The 26,801-nt window shown below is 34.7% G+C and overlaps 1 protein-coding gene across 1 annotated transcript in view; it reads right to left on the reverse strand.

Annotated features, from left to right (window-relative positions):
- The window catches only part of BARX2 (BARX homeobox 2), a 78,783-nt gene that overhangs the window by 12,894 nt on the left and 39,088 nt on the right, over positions 1 to 26,801 (reverse strand). Inside the window, exon 2 of the mRNA XM_051986686.1 lies at positions 3,649 to 3,946. Within this exon, the coding sequence (XP_051842646.1) occupies positions 3,649 to 3,946 (298 nt within the window). The remainder of the gene's footprint in view (positions 1 to 3,648; positions 3,947 to 26,801) is intronic.

A 26,801-nucleotide genomic window follows, 5' to 3' on the forward strand; every position in this document is an offset into this window, starting at 1 on the left:
AACTCCTTATTCTTTTTAACTTGCTTCATATATGTCAATTCTATTTTTAGTTAGAAATATACACTTCTTGAAGACAGGAAACCAGACTCATATTTCACCCTCTACCTCAGGGCTGAGTATCCAGTTGACAATGAATAGCTTCTAGTAGAATTGAAAAAATGGGATGTTTAGACTGAAAAAACAAACAAACTTGGGGAGATATTATAACTTCTTATGAATATCTGACAGGTGTGGTCATATATAGGGAAGATATGATTTTTTTCTGTTTGGCCCCAGATGGCAGAATCAGGAGCAGCGGAAATTGAAAAGAGGCTTGAGGTCAGAAAAAATATCTCCCAAATTGAAGCTGTCCTTGGGGCAGTTAGGTAGCACCGTGAATAGAGCACCAGTCCTGAAATCAGAAAGACCTGAGTTCATATCTGGCCTCAGACACTTAATACTTCCTAACTGTGTGACCTTGGGCAAGTCAATCCCAATTACCTCAGCAAAAAATAAAAATAAAAAAAATTGAAGTTGTCCTAAATAGAATGGACTACATTAAAAGGTGGCAAATTCCATTACTTTGGGAGTCTTCAAGTAGAATTTAGATGAGCATTTCTCAGGGATGTTATCATAAGCAAGGTTCTTTTCAAGTGTGCTCATTTAGTTACTGAGATAAGTTAGACACTGACATCCCTTTTAACTTTATTCTTCTAATTCTACAAGTCTGATTCTCTTGCTACCCTATACTTCTTTAGACCTTTAGTCTTATATTTTCCTCTTCCTTCTTTTGCTTTTTATTATATGTGGAACTTTTGGCAAGTCACTTCACAATTCTCAGCTTTGTTATGGCTGGACCATTAAATCTCTACAGGGAGGTCCCTTGCAAACTCAAACTCTGACCCTCCATAATTCAATGATCTCTATAATCTCTCAACTATAGAAATGTAGGTTCTCTCTTTAATAGTTTTATCCCTTTGGTCCAACTATGTTCTTCTGAGTCCTGGCCATAACTGAAATCTCTAAAATTAAAATGTAGAACTGGGTATTTTGAATTTAGAGTCATTTTTTTCTTGTGTCCATTCCAATTCACCAATCCCCATGGCAAGACTGCTAAAAGGCAAAAAGTTTTATTGAAAACAATCAAAAGACTGAAGCCTAACAAATTTCTAATGCCAAATAACTTAGCCCTTTCCTCCCACATAGGAGAATTGTGTCCTTAACATCAATTCACCAAAAATCCTGGGACCTAATATGTAATCTCTCTGGACTTCTAATCTCTCTGATCTCCCAGAAGTCAGGTCCCTTCCATAGTTTCTTTCAGTTCTTTATGACTCAGTCCACTTGAGGTCATCAGGTACATTAGTCAATGGAAGCTTCAGTTCACGTCCTGGTACTAGTTACCAAACTGCATTAGCTCACTTGGGAAATATGCATTTTTGATTCATTCCTGTCTAAAGAAACATGCATCTCTGTAATCTTCTCTCTTTCTCCCTACTTGCCACCGTTACAACTTCTCTCTTCCCTGCACATTTACCTAAATGTGATTGCCTAGGAAACCAGGGAAACAAACACAGAAGAAGAGGGAGAAAGCTCAGGGAGGAGTGATTGCTCATAGCCTCAGTCACGTACAGAGGTGAGGAATATCCATAATGGCAGATTAAGGCAGCAACTTCGGGTGCCTGCCAGATGGTGTCCACCTCCCCAGGCAAAAGAGCCAATCCTGCACAGGTCTCTAGAGCACCTGAGAGATGCCTGGGCAGGTATCTGAGGCCCCAGGAAGGGTTTTTTAGGAGCTAGGAAAAAGCTTCTCTGACTTTTTTTAATTGGCCTGAAATTAGTAGTTGGTTTTACTTATTCATCTCAAAGTCCTTTAAACACATCATACAATTAAATACTATTGCCCATTTAACTTACCTGTAAAGTAACTTTGGCTCTTAAGGCCATGTCAAGGATTGGGGTCATAAGGATAAATAATGAATATCTACAACTAATCCCCAACTTCCTTTTAGTCAATGATTTCACTCTTTCCTCCTACTACACCTCTGACTCAAGCAACTATAGAAGAGCTTAATAGACACATTTTAATTTTAATGGCTTTCTCTGTGATAGAAAGAAAAGTGCAATGATTTGGATTTTAAAAACCTTGGTTCAAATCCCAATCCCGTTTCTAACTATCTTTGGGACTATAGCCAATTACATAATTTTTCTGGCTTTGATTTTCTCACCTTTGAAATAAAGGAGTTCACATTTTTTTTTCCTTTTTGATCAGATTTTTCTTGTGCAACATGATAAATGTGGGAAATATGTATACAAGAATTGTACATGTTTAACATATTGGATTATCTGCCATCTAGGGGAGGGAGTGAAGGGAAGAGAAGAAACAAAATTTGGAACACAATGTTTTGCAAAGGTGAATATCTATGCATATGTTTTGAAAATAAACAATTTTAATCAAAAATAAATAAATTTCTCCACTGGAGAAAAAACAAACAAACAAACAAAAAAGAAATGAAGGAGTTCAGCTATAGAATTAAAGGATTCCTCCCAATCCTAAAACTCCTGTGATTTCTTTAGATCAGGGTCTTCACTCCTTGGATGTTGGGTCAAAGCCTAAGGGCCCCCCTTTCTTAGAAGAATGTTTTTAAGTGTATAAATTACATGAAATTACAAAGGAATTCAATTCTATTGAGATAATTATCAAAATATTAAGTAAAACAAATTCACAGATCCCCAGATTAAGAACTCGTGCTCTAGATCCTGTTAACTCAGTGGTGAAAATGACATGAAACCTAATATGGAAAGAAAAGAAACAAGGCTTTTGAGAAGCCTCTAAAAGATTGACATATTTTCTCAGAAACCCTCTTTACGTCTTCCTCTTTTTCTGCAGGTGATGAGAGTGCATTTAACAGTCAGGACACTTAAATACAGAAAGCAGTTTGTCCAAGCCAAGATTGCCACACACAGGATGGCACAAAAGACCCTGACCACCAATGCCAAGACCTGTTCAGACTCCAACCAGTGGACTTGCCCATTTCACTAAGACAGCTTTTTAGTATTTCTAGCATTCTGGTTCCCTCTGTTCCCTGAATGACCCTGAAAATAGGGGTAGAGAGGAAGATACTATTAAAGCCATTACCCTAATGGCAGCCTAGGTAAGTGTTTTTCCTACTGAAGTAGCCACACACACTGGGAAACAGTTGAGAGGACTGCGCTCAGGATGTGGCAAGTAGAGACTACAGTAACAGTCCCCTTGGCTGTCTATTATCACCTTAACTGGTATCATGTCCCCAAACAGTGAGCTATGGAAAATAATCCTACCACTAGCCCAGAGACTCACAGAAATTCAGAGCTAGAAGGAATCTTGGGGATCTTCTATTCCAATTCCCAATATTTAGCAAAGGGCAGAATTGTATAATAATCCTTAGCATAGGCTAGTAGGTAATTCACTGAAAATATCAGAAAATACAAGGGTTTTTCTTAAAAAGGACTCTCTCCTCCAAATCAAATATTATTAACAAATAATATTAACAAATATTAGTATTAACTGATACTAGGAATTAATTAGTGACTGCCCACCCAAAGAGTTCTGGGAAATGCTTCCTCTTCCTCCCTCATTACTTCCACTTTAAACCTATAGAGTTGCCCTTTCCCTTTTCCAGAGCTTACCTGTCTGGTGTGGATAGATATTTCTGCTTCTGAAACTTTTTCTCTAATCCCATGAGCTGCAGCTCTGTGAAGATGGTACGGCTACGACGGGGTTTTTTCAACCTGGGAGTTGGCTGTTCAGTCTCAGACTCACTGCTGGCTGGGACCTCGCTGGCTGGAGCATCAGAGGTAGCCTCTGTGGCTGGGCGACATGACAAAGCCTGGGCAATGCGAGGGGTGGCAGGGACCAGGTGGGAGATAACAGGAGGCTGTCGGGTGATCACAGAGAGAAGAGGGTATGCCCGAAGAGAAGGGGAGCCTAGGAGATAAAATGAAAAGACAGGTACATGAAAAGGATCACTAAAGGAATCATGAGGACAAGACAAATTTCTCTATAACTAAAAAAAATGGGCAGACTATGTATGAGTAGGTTGTGTTTATATCAGGAAAATAAAGTTGGTTCAAAATTAGAAAAACTAGATGCAGAAAAAGCTTTTAACAAAATGCAAAACACATTTATATTAAAAACATTAAACAATCTAAGACAAATTTTTATTTTTTTTAATCTACAATGGAGAAACACTAGGGACTTTAGGGGGCAAAACGATGTCCATTTTCACTACTATCATTTGATGTTTAAGACAAAGAAAATGAAGTGATAAACACAGGCAAAGAAAGAAAATGATCTTTTTCTGCAAATGGCAGATAGTTTACTTAAGAGAACTCTAAAGCTTCAAATAAAAGAAATCTAATTGAAACAATAACTTCGGTAAAGTAGCAGGATATAAAATAAATCTATAAAAACCATTCACCTGTATGTTCCTGCTGAGAAAACAGAAATGTCATTCAAAATGACCACTGAATGTAGACACATAGAAATTATATTCATACAGCTACAAAACACTTTTAAAATAAAGACTTAGATAATTAGAGAAAGAATAATTGCTGATGGTCAGGCCTTATTAATATAATAAAAATAAAAATATTGCCTATTTTTTCAATACATTTGACATAATACTAAAGTATTATTTTATAGAACTAAACAAAATAAATTTAGAGGAACAAAAATCCATGTATTTTGGAAATAATGAAAATGGGAAGATTATTTTTAAAGGCTGATTTGGCGATTGGGAATAGGAAGAAAAACATGTACTTTAGGCTCTGTAGTATCTTCTATTTTATTTTTTGTTCTATTTAATTGTATTTCCTTTAGGCCTTGGGTTAGAACTATATGGAAATATATATTCTGAGACTAATATCCAATCTTGGCCTAAGATCTATAAACATTAAAAAAAATTAATAACATTATTCATGAGAATCTTGCTTATATTATGAAGGATATTCATTGGCTTAAAAAAAAAGAACCTGTGCCCAAGGATTGTCATGATGAAAATACTGAGGTTGACCCTTCTCACGTATCATTCTCGTGTATATGTGAAATTTTAACACTGTCTCTTACTGAAAAACAGTAATGGTTATTATAAACTTGAATATCTCAGGTTAAATAAACATATGTTGTTAGTTGACAAAAGTAGACATGGAAATGAATAAACTAAAATGAAAGGAATTTCTAATAATTTTTTTCACAGAATCACAGAACCTCAGAATTAGAAGGAATCTTAGCAACCATTATAGTACAACCCCTACTTGAATAGAATTTTTTTCTATATCATACCCAGCAAGTGGTTATCCAGCCTTTTCTCCAGGAAATACACGCTTTGCTACGACAACCTATTCTACTTTAGAATAGCTCTAATTGTTAAAAAGTGCTTCCTGATGCTCCCGACTTTAAATTTGTTTTATCTAGTTTTATCTTATTCTGTTTGTACAAATGTTCTAACCTGTTGAGATCTTTTGAGATCCTGATTCTGCTTTCTAACATTTTCATTACTTCTCCTACCTCTGCAATCTAAAAAATGAGTAAGAACCTTACGCAAGTCTTTAAGTCACTGGACAAAATAGTAAAAATTAGAAGATCAAGTGCACCTCCCTCAAGGACTCCATTAAAATTGATTCTCTATGACTTCATTTGGGTATTTTAGGGGCAAAAAATACTAGAGGGATTTGTCATTTCCTTCTCCAGCTCATTTTACAGATATGAAAACGGAGGCAAAGAAGGTTAAGTGACTTGCCCATGATCATACAGCTCGTGTCTGAGGCCAGACTTGAACTCATGTAAATGAGGCTTCCTGACTCCAGGTTTGGCACTCTTATCTATCCACTGTGCCACCATTGAAGACCTGTTTCCAAGCTAGCATTGACCCACAAATGACTACTCTCTGAATCTGTCTATTCAACCAATTTTGATTATTATATCTAATTGCATTATCATTAATCTTATTATTTTATCTACTATAATATATTTTAAAACTATGAAAGGCTTTGTAAACTATATCTATATAATTTCCCTAGTTTACTATCTAGTAACTTTTTTCAAAAAAGGAAATTACTCTAGTGTGACATGACTTAATATCCTGTTTCTGTAATCACTGCCTTCTTTTCAGATGCTCATTAATCATCCCTTTAATAACATTTTGAAATTATTCCAAGAATTAAGATCAAAACCACTGGCTTATATAGTGTGCTAGTATAGTTTCCATTCTCCTCTTTTTTTTGTTTAAGACTGGGACAAAATTTTTTCTTCTTTAATCTTCCATTTTTAAAGTCATCACAATGATTCAGCAATCTCACTCATCATCAATTCTTCCAAAGCTCTGAAATATATAGTTTATGTGGACCTGATATATTGAACTAATCAAGGGCAGCTATTTGACCTCCTATACAAGTTAATTAGTGAAATAATTAATATTAACTACTTGTTAGCCATTCTTGTCCTGTTTTTTTACAACTAAAAGATCTTTGTCCTTGGAAAAAGAAATGAAGTAAAATAATTAGCTCTACTTTCTCTCATTATCCTTTAGCCAGATCTTAGCTACTTCAACCATGATAACACTTTAGCATTGATCTCCTGTCAGTTGTCTTTGTTCCATCTTTTGTACATGTCTTTTAAATATGAGTTGGAAAAAAAAGTATATCTGTATCAATCTCTTCTGACAACCTCACTTTTTCCTCTTTATCCAAAAAATATATTGCTTTTTATGTCTCTAGAATTTCATTCTCAACAGCTTCTCTGTCCTCATGTACTAGGCTAGCCCTTAGCATTTTATTCTATAGGATGCTACTTATTCTTTCTATAAACCCATCAAAATCTGACTTTCTAAAATTTAGGGTACGTGTTAGATTATGGCTTGCTTTCTTCTTCTCTGTCACAAATTCTGAGATAGAATGGCCATTTCATTGGACGTTAGCACCTCCATTTCAGAATATGTGCTTTTGAGAGGTTATAGGTTTTGCCTATAATCATAAATAGTATGTTCAAGCATTGCACAGTAGAAGTACAGTAGAACATAAGCTCCTTGAACAGAAGGACTCTTTCCCATTCTTTCTTTATAGGCCCAGAACATAACAATGCCCTGTACAAAACAGGAGTTTAATAAAAAGCTTGCTTGAATGGGTTGGATTGTTCTTTCCATTTTACCAAGTTATCAGAAACAAATTTCATAGACTAACACAAATATTTTCAGGCTCTACTACTTTAAAAAAAAATTTAAGTCTTTGATCCAAATTCTGTTTTTAATCATTATCAGTTCTTTCTCTGAAGGGAGGATATTATACTTCATCATTAGTCCTTTGGGATTGTCTTGGATCATTGTAATCATCCAGTTCTGCTTTCCTGATATAAATCCCACACGGTCATAGTGCATCATTCTTATGATTTATTGCTGTAATCTATTTGCTAGTATTTTATTTAAAATTTTTGCATTAGTATTTATAAAGGAATTTGGTCTATAATTTTCTTTCTCTGTCTTGGCTCTTCCAAGTTTGGGTATCACACCACATTTGTGTTGTAAAAGGAATTTAGTAGGAATTTAGTTCTACTTCACCTATTTTTCCAAATGGCTTATATAATGTTGAGATTGTTCTTTAAATTTGGTAGAATTCATTTTTTAATCCATCTGGCCCTGAGAATGTTTTCTTAGGAAGTTCATTGATGGCTTGTTCAATTTCTTTTTTCTAAGATTGAGTTATTTAAGTCTTTTATTTCTTCTTTTGTTAATCTGAGTGAATATATATATTTTATAGATATTCATTCATTTCATTTAGATTTTCAAATTTATTGATATATAATTCTGCAAAATAGCTCCTGACAATTGTCTTAATTTCTTCTTCATTGGTCATAAATTCAACATTTTTTATACTAGCTGTCTGATTTTCTTCTTTCCCTTTTTTAATCAAATTAACCAATGCTTTATCATTTTGTTGGGCTTTTTACACAAAACTGGTTTCTAGTTTTAATTATAAATCCAATTGTTTTCTTATTTTCAATTTTATTAATATCACCTTTGATTTTTATTTCTAATGTATTATTTCATTGGGAATTTAAAATTTGTTCTTTTTCTAGTTTTTCTTTTTTAATTGCATGCCCAATTCATTGATCTACTTTTTCTCTATTTTGTTGATATAAGAAATTAGAAAGATAAATTTTCCTCCAAGAACCACTTTGGTTGCATCCCATGGATTTTGGTACGCTTTCTCATTGTTGTCATTTTCTTTAATGAAATGATCCATTGTTTCTATGATTTGTTCTTTGACCCACTTAGGTTTTTTTTTTTTAGGATTATATTATTTAATTTACAATTAATTTTTAATCTCTCCATTGCCCATTATTGAATGTAATTTTGATTGCATTATGATCTAAAAATTATGAATTTACTGTTTCTGATTTTCTGCATTTGATGAGGAGGTTATTATATCCTATACGGTCAGTTTTTCTGTAGGTGACATGTACTTTTGAGAAAAAAGATATATTCCTTCCTATTATTCAATTTTCTCCAAAGATATAACTTTTCCAGAATTTTATTCACCTCCTTAATCATTTTCTTGTTTATTTTTTGTGAGATTTATTTAGTTCTGTGAGGGGAAAGTTGAGGTCCCCTACTAGTATAGTTTTATTATCTATTTCCTTCTTGTAACTCATTTAACTTTTTCAAAATTTAGATGCCATCCTATTTGGTACATATATATTTAGTACTGACATGATTTCACTGTCTATGGTACCTTTAAGCAAGGTATAATTTCTTTTTTATCTCTTTTAATTAGAACTATTTTTGCCTTTTCTTTGTCTAAGATCATTATTGTTACTCCTGCTTTCTTTGCATCAGCTAAGGCATAATAGATTCTGCTCCAACTCCTAACTCTTCCCCTCTATGTATTTCTCTGCTTTAGATACATTTCTTGGAGACAGGATATTGTAGTATTTTGATTTTTTTAATCCATTCTGCTCCATTTGTGTTTCACAGGTGAGTTCATCCCATTCAAATTTATAATTAAGATAACTATCTGGGTGTTTCCCTCTATGCTAATTTTTTGCTTGTTCATTCCCACCTCTCTCTTATCTTCCACTCTTCTCTCCTCATAAGTACTTTACTTCTGATCACTACATTCCCCAATATCATCCCTTTTTCTCAGTATTCTCTCACCCTTCTATTATCCTCATCCCTTTTTATTTCCTTAAAGGCTAAGATAGATGTCTACATCCAAATGAATGTTTATGTTATTCCCTCTTTGAGCCAGTTTTGATGACAATAAAGTTTAAGTTTTTTTCCACCACCTCCCCCATTTTCCTCTCTATTACAATAAGCTTTTTCATGTGGAATAATTTACCCTATTCAATCTCTCCCTCTTTCTTCTTCTAGAGCAATTTTCTTTCTCATCCCTTCATTTTGGGGGGAGAGAAGGAGGTATCATCCCACCAGAGTCATCTTAAATCCACACCCTCTATTTACATATACTCCTTCTAATTGCTCTTATGGCAATGAAGTTGCTAAGAGCTACAAATATAATCTTTTCATATAGAAATATAAAGTTTAGCTTTATTGAATTTCTTGTGCCTTTTCTCAATTCTTTTTTATCTTTTTTATATTTCCTTTTAAGCTAGTGCTTGGAGAGCAATTTTTAAAAATAACCTCTGGTCTTTTAATTAAAAATGCTTGAAAGTCACCTATTTCATTAAATTTACATTTTTCCCCTTGAAAGATTATATACAATTTTTCTGGGTAGATGATTGTTGTTTATAATCCTAACTCTTTTGCTTTCCAGTATATCTTATTTCAAACCCTTCAGTTCTTTAATGTAGCTTCACAATATTTGAATTGTTTCTTTTTGGCCACTTACGATACTTTCTCCTTGATTTGTGAGCTCTGGAATTTGGCGATGATATTCCTGGAAGTTTTCATTTTAGTATCTCTATCAGGTAGTGACTGTTATATTCTTTTAATTCCAATTTGGCCTCTGGTACTAAAATATGAGAACAGTTTTCTTTGATAATTTCTTAAAGAATATTTTAGAACCAATATGATTTTTTTTTTTAAATCACAGCTTTCAGATAGTCCAATAATTCTTATATTATCCCTCCTGGATCTTTTTTTCTTTTTAAAGCTTTTTATTTTCAAATCATATGTATGGATAGTCTTGTGTTTCAGATTTTCCCTTCCTTATCCCCACCCTCTCCCCTAGATGGCAAGCAGTCCAATAGATATTATACATGTTAAAATATGTTAAATATAATATGTATAAACATATCTATACAATTTTCTTGCTGCACAAGAAAAATCAGATCAAAAAGGAAAGTAAATGAGTAAGAAAACAAAATGCAAGCAAACAACAACAAAAAGAGTGAGAAAGTTATGTTGTGATCCACATTCGGTTCTTACAGTCCTCTCTCAGGGTGTAGATGGTTCTCTTCATCACAAGATCATTGGAATGGCATCAGTCATCTCACTGTTAGAAAGAGCCATGTTCATCAGAATTGATCTTCATATAATATTGATGTTTACTGTGTACAATGATCTCCTGGTTCTCTCATTTCATTTAGCATCAGTTCATGTAAATCTCTCTAGGCTTCTCTAAAATCATCCTCCTGATTGTTTCTTATATATAAGGACAATAATATTCATATTCCATAGTTTATTCAGCCATTCTCCAACAGATAGGCATCCACTCAGTTTTCAGTTTCTTGACCCTACAAAAAGGGCTGCCACAAACATTTTTGCACATGTGGGTCCCTTTCCTTCCTTTAAGATCTCTTTGGGATATAGGTCCAATAAAAACACTGCTGAATCAAAAGGTATGTACAGTTTGATAATTTTTTGAACATAGTTCCAAATTGCTCTCCAGAATGGCTGGACTAGATCTGTTTTCTAGGTCAGTTTTTCTAGTGAGAAATTTCACATTTTTTTCTATTTTTTTTTAACTTTTTTTGATTTTGTTTTATTGTATCTTGAAATTACACATTTTTCTATTTTTTAACTTTTTTTTTGGTATTGTTATATCTTGAAGTATCATAGAATCAGTAGTTTCAACTTGTTCAATTCAAATTTTTAAGGAATTATTTTCTTCAATGAGCTTTTTTCCTGTGTACAGGCTTACAACTTTATAAATCACAACCTTTTCTATTCAGCCAATTTCTATTTTTAGGGAATTTGTTTCTTTCTCAGTAAATTTTTACATGTTTTCCCCTATGCTATTGGCTCTTTTTTCATGATTCTCTTTCATTACTCTCATTTCTTTTCTTTGATACACTTTTTAAAATCCCCATTAAACTCTTCCAGAATTATTTTTGGGCCTCAGACCAAATTACATTTTCCTTTGAGACTTCATATGTAACTATTTTGACACTATCATCCTGTTGTAGGTTTATGTCTTGATCCTCCCTATCACCATAGTAACTTTCTATAATCAAACTTGCTTTGTTTTTTTGCTCATTTTTTTTTTTTTTGTCTTTTTTGTGACATGGTGTTTTTATATGAGGTTTGGGCTCTAGTCCTATACTGTCCCAAGCTTTTTCTGAGTATTACTGCTAGCTTTCACTGAGCTTCAGGGCTTAGTTAAGTTGGGTTTTTCTCTGGAGAGTAGTCTTCCCTTCTGGCTTGCAGTGTGATGTTTAGCTACAAACCTGCTCCAAGGTAAAGCATTGGTGCTGAGTTGCTATGGTAACAGAATCTTTCTGGTGGCTACACCTGGAGGAGAAATCTTGCTGCTGGTTGCTCAGAGGTGGGGTCCAGCTGCTGGGGTGCAATGGAAACAAGGTCTCTCAGCTGGTAGTCTCCATGGGCAGGGTATTCTGTTGGTCAGCCCTAATGGTCAGCAATGATGTCAAAGCCTTGCTGGTGGTTTGTGCTGTGTGTAGGATCATTAGGGTGGGGTCTTGCTGTACTGTACAGACATTTCTGGGACTTCACTGTTAGAATGCCCTTGGAGCCCTCCCAGAGGTACCCTGATATGAGGTGGCTGCTGCTGCTGCTCTTGGACTAGCTACCTTATAATCCTAGTGAGATAGCCCATTTCTTTTGGGCTGTTTCCCTGATCCTGAACTAATTCTGAGGCAGTTTTCTAGTAGCTTGGGAGGGCTGCAGAGGGTTTCTTTTTCAGTCTGCCACTCTGGCACTGGAAGTCTAGGCTTTACTAATTTTTTAAGTCATATATAAAGTTTATATACTTGAACAAGGGTATGGAATGCACATCTAAGTCAGAGATTAAACTTTTTAGTCACCTACTCAGCTATATGGCAAGTCATTCTTTCCTAAAGGGGAAAGACAGGGGACTTTTTCCCTCCAGCAATGAGCATCCCAAAAATAGGGCTCTCAAAGGTTAAATGTGCTCTGATAAGCTTCCTGAGAGTCTCTCTCCCACTCCTCCTCTAACATACAACCCCTAAAATGTACTCTCATTTCTGACTGAGACAGGCAAGTAAGTGACAGAGTGTTGAATGCATACGTATCTGTAAATTTCTGGCTTGATGGATTTATGGATTAAAAATTCCTGGCCTATATATCTTGCACAAAGCTTCCAAACAACACATGTAAGACACAAACACATACAAAGACACAGGTGCAGACAGATAAAGAGATACATGGTGGGGAAATCTGCAGTGAAATGCAAACAGGCCGAGATAAATAGAAACAGTTCTGCTGATCCATGCACATGTGGGAACGAGCAAGCACATTCACACACACACATACACACATATACACTCTCACATACACACCTGTTCCTATAGATACAGGCTCACAAGTTTATAAATCACAACTCCAGCTTGGTTGCCTGGTGCTGGAGGCATAGAACAAAACTACTTGGGAACATTTTTCCACAAAGTCAGTTGACTAGTCAACTCTGTGTATATCTCTCTCCCAATCTCCTCTACTTTCTCATATGAAGAACAATTTCAACAGCCCCAACATCTGCCAGTTTCCATGCCAAATCTGAGTCTTCTCCAAATCAGGAAAAGATGATGTTGTCCACAGAGAGAGATTGTCATGTCACCTATATCACAACCTTGCCCCTTTTATGAAGGATAGTCATGATTCTACAAATACAATTTTGATATTTACAGATCACCATAAAAAATCCAAAACCACATTTTGAAAATCCACAATCGGGGCCCTGATTAATATAACTCTCAAGGAGGAATAAAAGAATTGGTTGAACACAATCCAGAATCAGAATCTATGTGCATCAACTGTGTGGGAAAAATGGATATGTTGGTTAAAATTAGTTGGCTATCTTCTATTAGAAGTGAATTCTGGAAATAGGGAAATAAGACAAAGTTTTTCATAGAGGCTCAAATAATTGTATGAGAAAGAGAAAAGTGTCAGGGGGAGTAAAGAAGGAGAGAAAGGGAACAGCTCATACTTGGCCACTTCATCTCACTGTAACCAGTGGTTGGAATGAACTCAATCTTTATGAACTTTGGCTTTGTGTGTCTAAATAAAATAGAAAATGTTTTAAGAGGCCAACTCAAAGGCCGGCAAGATGTCTTGGCCATAGACTGGCTCATAAAGTGAAGAGAACATTTTGATGAGTTAAGTGTAAATGAATCAGAAACATACGGAATGAATTTCTCTCAGTGTCTACATGGAATTGGACATCTGAAATAGCCAAGATGTAGGCCCTGAAATCACTATTCTATCAAATAAAAAAGTTTAAATGTACATGTAGGCCTAACAAATGAAGGGTAAAGAGGTGTGACAAAGCAGCTCTATTAAGGTTTGGAAGAACTGAAAAAGGAGGTCAGAACATCTGCCCAGTGCAAGCAGTGAGGCAGCATGATACCATCTCCTCATACAAGAATAGTAGCCAGCATTTATACAGTGCTTTAAATGTGGCAAAGCATTATTACAAATATTATTTCACTTGATTCTCACAACATTCCTATTGTGAGGGCCATTATTATTTCCATTTTAGAGATGGGGAAACTGAGCTTGGGATAGGTTAAATGACTTGTCCAGTATTAGATTATATGTTCTTTAATGATAGGGATTGTCTTTTTCTTATTTCTATGTGCTCAGTGCTTAGCACAGTATCTGGCAGTAATTACTTAATAAATATTGATCTGTTCCTGATATCAGATTTATCCACTATTCTATCCACTATACTACCTGACTGCCTAAATCACTTACTCAAAGTGTCAGAACACTTACTTAAACAAGAAAACAAGCTCTTGTCTCATCGTAGTCAACTAGCATAATTAAAATATTTAAACATGCACAAGTCAAGCCAAGATACATAGTATAAGATGAGTTAAGCCAACTTTGCAAATAGATTTAGGTTCCTTCCTTACCAGTCTCGCTAAAAGTTCACCAATCTATGGCAGGGAGATGCTATGTTCATGGACATACAACACAACTCCTCTATATTTTATAGGTGGACTTGAAAAAATGCCTCCCCTGGAAGCCATCCCAGTGAAGATGAAGTCTTTCTTCTCTTCTCTAAGCTGGTCTTTAGATGACAGAAATAACCTTCACTGGGTATGTCTCCCATATTATACTCCTTTAGATTAGTGTAAATGGGAACCTGCCTCAGGGGGCACAAAAATGTAAAAGTGTTTGGGGATAGAACTTCTACTGCCCTTGAACCCCTTGTGCCCAGACTTAGACCCCTGAGAGAATCCCTTTACTGGAGAAATAAGTATTATTATTATTATCCTCATTTTACAAGAGAGAAAACTTGCCTGTAAATGAGTTAAGGAGGAAAAGAATTAAGTGTCTTGCCCAGCATCATATAGCCAGTAAGTGTCTGAGTCAGGATTAGAAGGTAGGCCTCCCTAACTGCAAATTCAGGGCTCTCTTCATTGCATTATCTAGACTAGAACTTAAACTAGACCAAGATCTTAATCACTAACTTTGAAATTTCAGAAATAGTCAATTTCAATTTGGAAGCACATTTTTAAAAATTTTCTGTTGCTTGTAAGGAGAACATGTGGAACTAGAAGTAATTGATTTAATTTTCAAAGAACCTGATTTTAGCTCAATGTGAGGAATTGAGAAACAGCTGGATTTACAGCAGGTTACCCCATTATATGGTAGTTGTGTGACCATAACTTTCAGTGCCCTAGGCAAATTTTTTAAAAACATTTTGACAGTGAATCCTTATAAGTAAAAAAAAAAAATTACAAATTGTAAATATAGTTTTTTGCACTAATATGTTATAAAACATACACACAAAAAGGAATGTAAAAAGATTTTAAAAATTATCAATTTAAAAATAATTAATGGAACAAAACACTATTTGTCCTCTTTAAAAGGCACTATTTGCCTTTTAATTAATATTAAATTATCAATTCTTTTGATGAGAGCAGCGTGATTAAATATGCCTTCTAATTTTAAAAAAGTGTACATCTTGGCAAATAAATCTATAAATAACATTTGTCTTCTTTTTTATATTCTTTTTTCTTTTTGGCAAAACAATTAGAGTTAAATGACTTGTCAGTGTCTGAAGTCACATTTGAACTCAGGTCCTCCTATCTCCAGAATCTACTGTGCCACCTAGTTGTTCAGGTTTGTAATCTTAATTAGTTATTCAGTTACTTTGATTTATGAAATTAGTCGAGCTTAAAGTCAGTGGACATTTTTATATTAACTAGGGTAATCACTTTTAGAATAGAAACTGAACTTTTAAATTCATTGGTATAGAGAGTTTGCTCCAAAGTGAGGAAATTCTTCCTCAGGCTAGCTTATTCTCAGCAAATATAGAATTAAGAGAGCTCCCTAGGCCACTGAGAAGTATTGATTTGCCCAGCATGAGACAACTTGTGGATGCCAAATGTAGGGCTTAAAATTCCCCTTTTCCTGTCTCCAAAGCCATTTTGCTCTTTGATTCTCCTAGTATCTCTCTCACACCTGTTTTTCTTGAGCTCTTTATACCTTGACTTTACACTTATTATGGCCTATCTTGCATGATAGTTGTTTGTATACATGTTATAACTGGTAAACTCCATGGGGACAGGGATTGTATATCTTTATCTTTATAGTGTTTGTGCCTAACCAAAAATCATGTTTTAAGAGCCTGATATGTGTCAGATGTTGTATGCTAGATGCTGGAGATAGGAATACAAAAATGAGGCAGTTTTTTTCCCTCAATTATATTTTACTAGGAGGAAGCAATGTGCTCACAGATGAGTAAGAGTTTATATAAAATATATATATATTTTTATATATAAATAAATATGCATTGGGTTGAATAAGGATAATAACTGGGGGAATTAGGAAAATCCATTTGGAGAAGATTGCACTTGAGCTGAAACTTGCAGGATACTATTAATTCAAAAGGGAGGGGAGAAGGGAATGAGCATTTCTATAACACCTACTTCATGTTGGGCACTGTGCTTGTTGTTCAGTTTGTAGCCCCATTTGGTATTTTCTTGGCAAACAAACACTTAAGTAGTTGACTTCAGCTATTAACTAATTGTTTGCTCAGTCTTTTTTTAATCATGTCATAATCTTCAAGACCCCACCAGGGGTTTTGTGGGCAAAGATACTAAAATGATTTGCCATTTCCTTTTCCAGCTCATTTTACAGATGAGGAAACTGAGGCAAAGAGACTTAAGTGACTTACCAAATTCACACAACTAGTGTGTAAGGCCAAATTTGAATTCAAGATAATGAGTCTTCCTGATTACAGACCCAGTATTCTAATCACCAAGCAACCTAGGCACTCTGTTAAATAAGTGCTTATACAAATATTATCTTATTTGATAATTCACAATAATCCTGCAAGGTAGGTATTGTTATTATCCTCATTTTACAGTTAAAGAAATTGAGACAAAAAATTTAAATGAGTTGCCTAGGGTTACACAGCTAGTAACTGAGGCTAGTTTAAACTCAGATCTTCCTGATTCCAAGCCCAGTACTCTATTCACGGCATCTGTAGCTGACTAGGTTGACAGGTGGTGGTTAAGAGGGAGAGAATTCCAGGAATGAGGCAGAGTTTATGCAGACACAGAGAAAGGAGATGGAATGACATATATTACATTGAAGTTTAACAATATTAAATATAAATAAAATAAAAATTTCTAATATGTTCCTCCTTGGTTGCTTAAAAATTATGGGCGATTTAACTAAATTTTTAAAGATTCACAAAGAAGCTACTGTTTCTTTACATTTGTTCATAAACTGTATCTCAATCATTACTTTTATGATTGTAACAAATTTAAATTTAAACTAGCCTGTCTAAAGAAGGACAGTTGCCATCAAAGTGTACACTAGCTCATCATATTCTATAGGACAAGTATTTCCAAATTTCCAAGAGATATAACTTAGGGGATTTAGGAACAAGAAATCATCAGGAATTGACAGAATCACAATTTATTTTGTATTTTTCATAACATTTTATCTGTGTTTTTAAAGGAGTGACCTTAGTAATAAACAGCAAATCATTTTTCTATGATAGTTATACTAGAAGTTTCAGAGATTTTCTGTTAAAAAAAAGCTAATAAGTGGTTTATTATTATTATAAGCCAACATAATATAACAATGATTTTAAAAAATTTTGGCAATGAGCTGTTAAGTTTTCTTAATCTTTCTTAAAATACTTCCAATATTCTTTCTATTCTCCTAATAATCATGAATATTTAAGTAAAATTGTTTAATAAATAAGAGATATTAAGTTTAGTTGTATTCACAGAGAACTATAGTCTACACCAAATATTTAATACTGAAAAAGTGTTATTGTTGGGTAGAATTCTAATAACATAATGTTCAAATCTCCTAGCAAGGTTAACAGCTCTTATACAATATCACTATTTGAAACTGCCAATTTAAGCACTTCTTTCACTTCTAAGATATTACTTCTTAGAACACTCCCATAAGACTTATATAAAGTATACTATGCATATAAACTTATTAATATTTTATTTGCAGGAATGTCTCACTGTTAGCTTCAGACAGGGCCATGAACACACTCTTAAAATATGGCAACAGTTACAAGCAAGACTGACTGATTAAATTGCGGCCACTTCTGTCATACATATTCCTGTCCCAGTTCCTGGAAATGTCAACCTTAACTTTCGACTATGTGTCAACATTTCCTGTTCTCACTTTTGACTTGATGTTCAGGGGGGAGGGGGTCCTTCAAATCAATAACATCTTTATACTGGTTATTAACCTTTAATTCTCAAAGGAGAATTATCATTCTCTCCCTTGATTTTACATCTGATTTGGGGGGATTTGGAAAAAAACATACATTTCCTGAGAAGTACCAAGAAGGGATTCCTTCAAAAGCATGGTATGTGGGGCACAATATCTTCTGTTATGTAATGTTACATTAGATAGACCAGTATCTTTTACCAGTATGTATTTTGTACTTTTAATTTTAATTTTGTATTTGTATGTGTGTTTAAACTATCAAAAAGTGGTGGAAAAAACTAGGTATAGTACAATTTTTAATATGAAAAGAACATTATAAATTTGTGTCAACAATTAAAACAAATTCCATTTGGTTTCATTTTTATTGTAATTTTTATGTTTTATGAACATTTAATACAAAATGATTATTACTTAAACTTCAGAAAGATAATTATTATAGCTGATATGTCACAAATAGAGCACTATGAAATGTAAAAAGACTATCACCATTCCTTCAATTAGCTTTTTTGTATCGCCAATGCAACAAATATTTTAAAAATAATAATTAAAATTTTAAGATGCATCAAAAATTCTATTTTAAGTTACCTATTTCATTAAAACTTATATCATTACTAGGGTCTTCTATTATTATTGCAAAAAGGGTAACCTTATCTGCTTTTCTTTGAAGGAGTATTATTGGAGAGTGACTATAAGTCATTCACTTTATTCTAACTTCTGGATATCAGCTATCAAATGACATTGAAAACACTTTCTGAAAATGAAGTTATGGATATTTGTGGTGTGTTGAGGGATTGCAGTATTGCAGTGTGGGAGTAAGGTGAGCTATCACAGTGAAAACCATTTTTCCTGCAATATTTGAAGAATAGTGTTGCAAATACCTTGGAGGGGGTAAGTGAAAAGATTAACTCTAACCAACAATGATTGTACATGTAGTACAGAACTGTAACAAGGGTGATTGTATGAACTGTAATAACCCAAACTTAGACACTTACCTTGGCTCTGCACATATCAGTGATTTAAATCACAATTTGTTATTATCGTTGTTGTTCAATCATTCAATTATGTTCAACTCTATGACCCCATGAACCACAGCATGCCTCTACTGTTCATTGGGTTTTCTTGGCAGTGGTTTATCATTTCCTTTTCCAGTGGATTAAGGCAAAACAGAGCCCAGTGTCACAGAGCAGAGGCCAGCTTTGAACTTGGGTCTTTCTGATGATAGCCCCACAGCACTCTATCCACTGAGCCATCTAGCTGTCTCACAATATTTCTTATTCATTAAATCAAAGCTTCTTAAACTGTGGGCCGTGACTGAATGTGGCAGTCACAAAATTATGATTTATTATCAGTAAATGTTTGATTTGTAAATCTTTTTTATATACCTAAATTCCTGGAGTTGTATAAAAGTGTCTAGAAGCCTTGTATTAAATCCTAATACTTCTTATGAAAAGTTGGATGCTGTAAGCAAATTATCATCAAAAATGCACACATAATTATCCAAAGACAACATACATTTTAGCACATACATCACTTCTAAGTTTTTTCCTTATCCATATAACAAACAACATTATCAAGCTTTCATCAACAAGAGGAATTCCCTTCATAAGTAAGGAATCCACCTTCAGAGTACTGACATCTTACCATATACACTTCTCACAGGGTGATTCTTAACATCATGGCTAACTGAATTGCACAATAGGGCTCTCTGCTATCATCTAATCTACTCCAGATTTCATACTTGACAAGTTTAAGATAAAAGGTATCAAATTCATAGACAATATTTTAATTAAGGCAATGAGGCATGCAGCCTTTTCAAATTTTGGATAGAAAAAATCCTTTAGCTTATTACCACTACCAACATTTACTGACTACATAGGAGACAAAATATCTAGGAGTTCCTGCCCTCAAGAGGTTACAATTTAGGTTTTTCACCTAGATACCACATACTCACATAACGGGTATCATATGAATATTAAATAAGTGGTTCATATGATAAATGCTATAGGTGCTACAAGATGACAAGATGAAGACCATTTATGGGCTGATGAAATGAAGGAAAGCTTCCCAGGAAGGGAATGCATCAAACATGGAGGATGTGATGGAATTTGATGGTGCCCTCCTTTTTTTTTTTAAATAGTAGGATTTTTATTTTCAAAAATATATGTAGAGGCAGCTGGGTAGCACAGTGGATAAAGCACCAGCCCTGAAGTCAAGAGGACCCGAGTTCAAATGTGGTCTCAGACACATAACACTTTCTAGCTGTGTGATCTTAAGCAAGTCACTTAACCCCAATTGCCGCAGCAAAAACAAAACAAAACAAAACAAAAAAAGATAATTTTCAACATTCACCCTTGCAAAACCTTGTGTTCCAATTTTTTTCTCTTTTCCTTCCCCTCACCTACTCCCCTAGACAGTAAGTAATCCAAAATATATTTAACATGTTCAATTCTTCTATTTCCACAATTATCATGCTACACAAGAAAAATCTGATCCAAAAGGAAAAAAATTAGAAAGAAAACCAAAAGCAAGCAAACAACAAAAAGATGAAAATACTATATTGTGATCCACATTCAGTCCCCAGTACTCTCTCTGGATTGCAGATGGCTCTCTCCATCACAAGTGTATTAGAATTGGCCTGAATCACATTTTTGTAGAAAACAGTAACATCCATCAGAATTGATCATTGTATAATCTTGTTTGTTGTTATGTACAATGTCCTCTTGGTTCTACTCACTTCACTCAGCAGCAGTTCATATAAATCTCTCCAAGCCTTTCTGAAATTATCTTGCTGATCATTTCTTATAGAACAATAATATTCCATAACATTCATATACCATAATTTATTCAGCCATTCTCCAACTGATGGGCACCCATTCAGTTTCCAGTTTCTTGCCACTATAAAAAGAGCTGCTACAAACATTTCTGCATATGTGGGTCCCTTTCCCTCCTTTATGATCTCTTTGAGATACAGACCCAGGAGAGGCACTGCTGAATCAAAGGGTATGCACAGTTTGATAGCCCTTTGGGCATAGTTCCAAATTGCTCTCCAGAATGATTGGGTAAATTCACAACTCCACCAATAATGTATTAATGTCCTAGTTTTTCCCCATCTCCTCCAACATTTATCATTATCTTTTCCTGTCATTTTAGCCAATCTGAGAGGTATATAGTAATAGATGGTACCCTTTTGAAGGAGAACGACAATTACAAAAGCATACGAGGGGGAATTCAGATGGCATGATTTTGCAATGGAGAAGGAAAGGTGATGAAATTTTTGGCTAAAAAAATCCTTTTTAAAGGATATGCTACAGTACATTAAAGTGCCACAAATTTTTCTAGGTATGCCATAAAATTTTGGATATCATGCTTTGATAACAGAAAATATGTAAATGATTTTGTTTTCCCAGCATATGTGACATGTATGGTGAATATAATATCCAAAAAAATCAAGTTCATCTACTACATATAACTATCAACATTAAAACACAGATACTGAAATGGCCAAGAATTAAACAAAAAAAATATTCTTCTTAAAACAAAAACTGCACATGCAAGAGTTTCCCAGACTTAAATGTAAGAAAGTATGGAGGAAAAGAAAGAAGAGGTGATGATTGTGGGAGAGAGAGAGAGAGAATGAAGGATGATTCCTAGCTTTCAAACCTAATTGACTAGAAATATAACAGGTTCATAGACATAGTAAAATTCAGAAGGGAACTGAGGAAAAGATTACAAGCCTGATTTAGGATGCATGGTGTTTGAGAAACAAGACCACATCCAATTGATAACACCCAGCAGTCTATTAGGAAACTAAACTAAGATTTGAGGAAGAATACAGGTCTCACTGTGAAGATTTGAGAGTTATTGGCTTAAAGGTTTTGTTGAAGTTCTAAGAATAAATGAATTCTTTAAGGGAGAGAGAATATAGCAAGAAAAATGAAGGATTAAGTACAAGAATTGGGGTACAATTAGATTTGAAGAAGATAAAAGAAGTAGAATCAGTGAATGAAACAGAGGGGAAATAACTGAAGAAGTAGGAGGAGAACCAGAGGATATTTGTTGATGACAAAGAAAGCAGAATTTTTCAAGAAAGTGGCAGTCAGCAGAATTCTTCATTAGGGAAAACTTCTTCTGAAGCATAAGATTTATTGATATCTTTTATTTTCATTATCTCCTAGCTTTGCCCTTGTTTTTTCCTTCATCCCTCCCAAAGAAACATCCCTTAAAACAAACTAAAATGTTAAGAAAAAGGAAATAAAATTCAATAAAACATAAAATATCAAAAAATCTGATGGTTATATGCAATGCTCCATAAATTCAATTCCATCTGTTGCAAAGGAATCAGATGAGGTATCTTCTCATATTTATCAGTGCCTTCTAAATGCCCTGGGCCAAAGCCCAACCTTGGTTGTAGCTTTTCTAGGCGTCAATATAGTGACTCTGTAACATCTTTATCTCAATTAAAGGCATGGTCATCCTTGGTATTAATAACTTAAAAGTTCCCTATCTCAAATCCCATAAGTCAAAAATAGCAAAATATAACTAACCAGGATGGCCATGGAAAGAATACCTAATTCTGAAATCAGAGGATCTGGATTCAAATTCCTCCTGATTTTATCTGAATGACTCTGGGAGAGCCAATTAGGCTTTATCTATAAAAATGAGGGGACTCAACTAGATGGCTTCGATATTCCCCCTAGCTCTAGATCTATGATTTCATGACTAAAAAGACAAAATGACTACATTTGGGGATTTGAATGATGAATCTTTGTCAGACAGGAAGATTGTGTTTTAGCTATAAGTTCATATAGAGTAATGCAAACAGATTTTTCCCACCTGCTGAGAAATAGCCAACATGACAAGAACATGCATTCTAATTATAGAGCACTCAGCAGAGAAATGTAAACTTTATAACAAGGTCCAAATGACTGAGGCAAACCACAATGGCAAACCTCTCTAGTCTGTATCTAAATGTTCTTGTCTCACGTACTTTTTGCAACCAGGTTAGCCATTTCTCCCATCCTACATGGGAAAATTAGAACAGTATTATTATGAGATTAGTATCACTTGCACCCATTTTCTCTACAGAATCTGTTCCATGCTATATTTTTCTTAAATTAGATTTCTCTTCTTTACGCTATCTTCTCACCAAGAGATGAATCAAGGGGATGAAAAGAGGATCATTTTTCTCATAGAAATATAAATCCTGCAGCCACCAAAACAAAGTGTGATGTACTGGATAGAATTTCCATCTTTACCAAAATGATAGCAAAAAAGGCAATAAAACCCAAGAGAATCATATGAATAATGGTAGACTCAAAAAAAGCAGAATGAATTTTAAAAGAAAATTTCTGGAAAATTGCAATGTTATGAAAAGGTTTCAGAGTAATAGTCAACATATCCTACTTTATTTGCTTCTGACAGGCAAAACTTCAGGTTGGGTTGACTGGAGTAGGGTCAGAGCTAGATAATCCATCTGGAACAGTTTCTCTCCTACTTTTAACCCAAGAAGGCTGAGCCTCACACACTCAGTAATGTGCATTTCCATTTTACTCCATCTTGATAATCTGAGAACATCCTTCCATACAGGAGTCACTCATCTCTGAGACCAGCAATTGGATTCTGCTCTTGAAAGAGTCTCCTAAAAGTGGCTTTATGGAATTTGAGAACAGAGAAAGAACCAGAAGCATTCTGCCCCCATGTCCTTTCATCTGGGGTTTTGGTCTTTTCCAATCTTTGGATATTCACCTAAATCTCCTACAGTACCTTCAGAGTGCAGCCCTATTTGGTTAAATCTGCCTTTCCTTTTGTCAGTGTAAATCCCAGAAAACAATACTAGAACTGCTGAGGAATTAGACCCATCTGTCTAGGGCAAAGCTTATTAAATGATGGGTTGAGATCCCATTGAATGTATGTGGGGGGGGATGTCATGAAAAATTTGGCAACAGTAAAATGTATCAAATATTTCACCAAGATTTAATTCTTTATGTAAAAATAAATAACATTGTAAAAATAAACAAGCATATCCATCTCCTTAATATGCAAATTTGCTTTCATCTTTAATTAATGGTAAAATTATATATACCAAAGAATTGTTTTAAAATAAATTACTTCACGATTTGTTATCAGTAAATGTTTGATTTGCACATCTATTTTGCATACCATATACTTGGAATCACATAAAAATTTTTCATGTGTAAAGGGACTGCAAGAAACCCTGCCCTAAGGTACATAGCTGGGATGATGTGTTGTTCCCCTATTCTGTCTGTGTTTATTTTGTGTTCCACAAAAGTTAGGACAAGCTCAGGAAAAGGCAGGGATGTAATAGAATCTTTATCAAGTAAAAAGAAAAGACAGTAAATAGAAATCCTTCCTTGGACATTTTGAAAGCATCCAAAAATAGGTCCAGACAGCAGCCAAATTTCACTGAGCCAAAATCTTTGTGGAAATCATATAGCCACAGGGACAGAAACAGGCTCTTAGTGGTTTTAGCATCCACAGGATAAGCAGATACTGCTAAGGCCAAGAAGGCAATTTATGTTACTTTTCTAGGGCCATAAGTGAAATAGGGCCTGGTCAATGGTGGTCTCTGGCCTGGGGTCAGAGGTGAAAAAGAGGCTTTCCCCAAGTAATTCCAAACAATGTCAAGGGACTAATACTTTGTTATTATGATTGTCCTGTTTCAGAAGCCACTATACAGTATACCTACTGATAATTAAAAACATTCACTAATTAATTAATAGCAATTATTTATTTCCCTTGAGAAGTTTTTTCTAAATTTCAATAAGATATTATCTCATCTTGCCAAGCATCTCTGCACTCAAATTGTAATTCTCCTACTGCTTCTGTATCTTACCTCTCAAAAGAAAGAAAAGTACTTTAATTTACATAGAAATTTGCAGTTTATAAAATGTTTTAATAAAAATGATTTCATTTGATCTCATCTCATAAGATGCCTTTGAGGCAGGCAATGTAAATGAGGAAACTGAGGCTTTTAAAAAATTTAGCTGATAGAGCTTAAAAAAACTCAGACTAGACAGTCCATGTCTTTTGATTCCTCATCCAATGGCCTTCTACTTATCTAGTAAACACCTTTTTTTACCTGTGTAATCCCTTTCTTAATCTTTTATTGGTCACAATCATTAAATCTCATCCAGTCTACTAAGACTGGTAAAATGTTATAGAATCCAAGTAAATAGCTCCCAAACAATGTAAACTGAAGCTACTGAATATAAAACCATCAGAGTGTGAAGATTTAAACTAGTTAAATACCCTTTTGCCATCCTAATGCCAGGCCATGACCAAAGTGGCTATGGAAATATAAAAATTCATTATTTGCCAACCAAACATACTAGCTGCCTATTTCACGTGCCCAAATCCTAAGTGACCTATCTAATCAAAGCTTTTATGACAGGGTCAAAAATCAAAAGGGATTTCAAAACAATTACTTCTCTGAAGCCATGCCAACCTTTGTGGGGGGTCAGGAAGAAGTCTGTTTGAGACTGTGGGGAGCTAAGATCTCAGGCCATGCCAGCCCCTCAGAAACTAACATGAGAGAGTTCTAAGGAGCCACATCATTTGGAAGATGGAGAGAAATTACTGGGACCCAAGCCACCAACCCACTTAAGAAACATCCAGGGACATCTTTGGCTTCAGCAAATTTATTTTAAATTACAGGGTGGCTTTTTTTTAACAGAAGGGTAGGAAGAAGGGGGGGTAGTTTTTTTTTTTCAGCTAAGTCTTGATAAATGTCCTTCCCAAGCATATCCCATGTGATGAAGGATAGGATAAATTCATTCCTTGGATATAATTTAGCCATCTGAAGGAGCCAAAAGATTATAGGATCCAATGCTCTCTAATCTGGGAACTGGTTTACAAGCATCTGGTCCATCTCAGGGAGGAGGACTGTTAGATGGGAAGGAAAATACATTTCCCATAAAAGTTATCACTAATGATCTCAGCAGATTAGCCATGGTTGTTAAGATGAAACTCCTAGACAATGTTAGGGAAAAGCATTTTGATGCTTTCAGGAATTTTGTAGACCAAGTTAAAAAATACTTATTAAAAATCTACTGTGTTCCAGGCGCTCTGTAAAGGACTGCGAATTTATAAAAAATCAGACCCTGCTCCTGAAATGTGCACAATTTAATAGTGGAGACAGTAAGCACACTATCATGTTACAAACAATCTACATGTAGGATAAATAGGAAATAATTAAGAGAGGGAAGGTACTAAAATGAAGAGGGATTATTGGGAAAGGCTTATTGCAGGAGGTGAGAGTTTCGTTATACTTTAAATAAAGTAGGAAAGGTAGAGATGAGGAAGGAGAGCATTCCAGGCATTTGGGACATCCAGAGAAAATCCACAGGCGACAAGTGGAGTGTTTTGTTCCTAAAACAGCAAGACTAGTATCACTGGGTCAAAAACTGTCAATTCCTTTCCCTTAAAAATATTTATATAATGGGGGGCGTTGAATTACTAAGCTGATAGAGCTAAAAAACTCAGACTAGACAGTCCATGTCTTTTGACTCTTCATCTAATGGCCTTCTACTTATCTAGTAAACACCTTTTACTAGTAAAAAGTTTTACACATAAAAAGGACATACACTAGATAAATCACAAATAGATCATCTCAGAAGGAAGGCTCTGAGATTAAGAAGAGCAGCAAAGGCTACTTGAAGAAGGTAAGATTTTAAC

This window comes from Antechinus flavipes, chromosome 3 (assembly GCF_016432865.1).
Source record: "Antechinus flavipes isolate AdamAnt ecotype Samford, QLD, Australia chromosome 3, AdamAnt_v2, whole genome shotgun sequence".
In the NCBI taxonomy this organism is placed as follows: domain Eukaryota; kingdom Metazoa; phylum Chordata; class Mammalia; order Dasyuromorphia; family Dasyuridae; genus Antechinus; species Antechinus flavipes.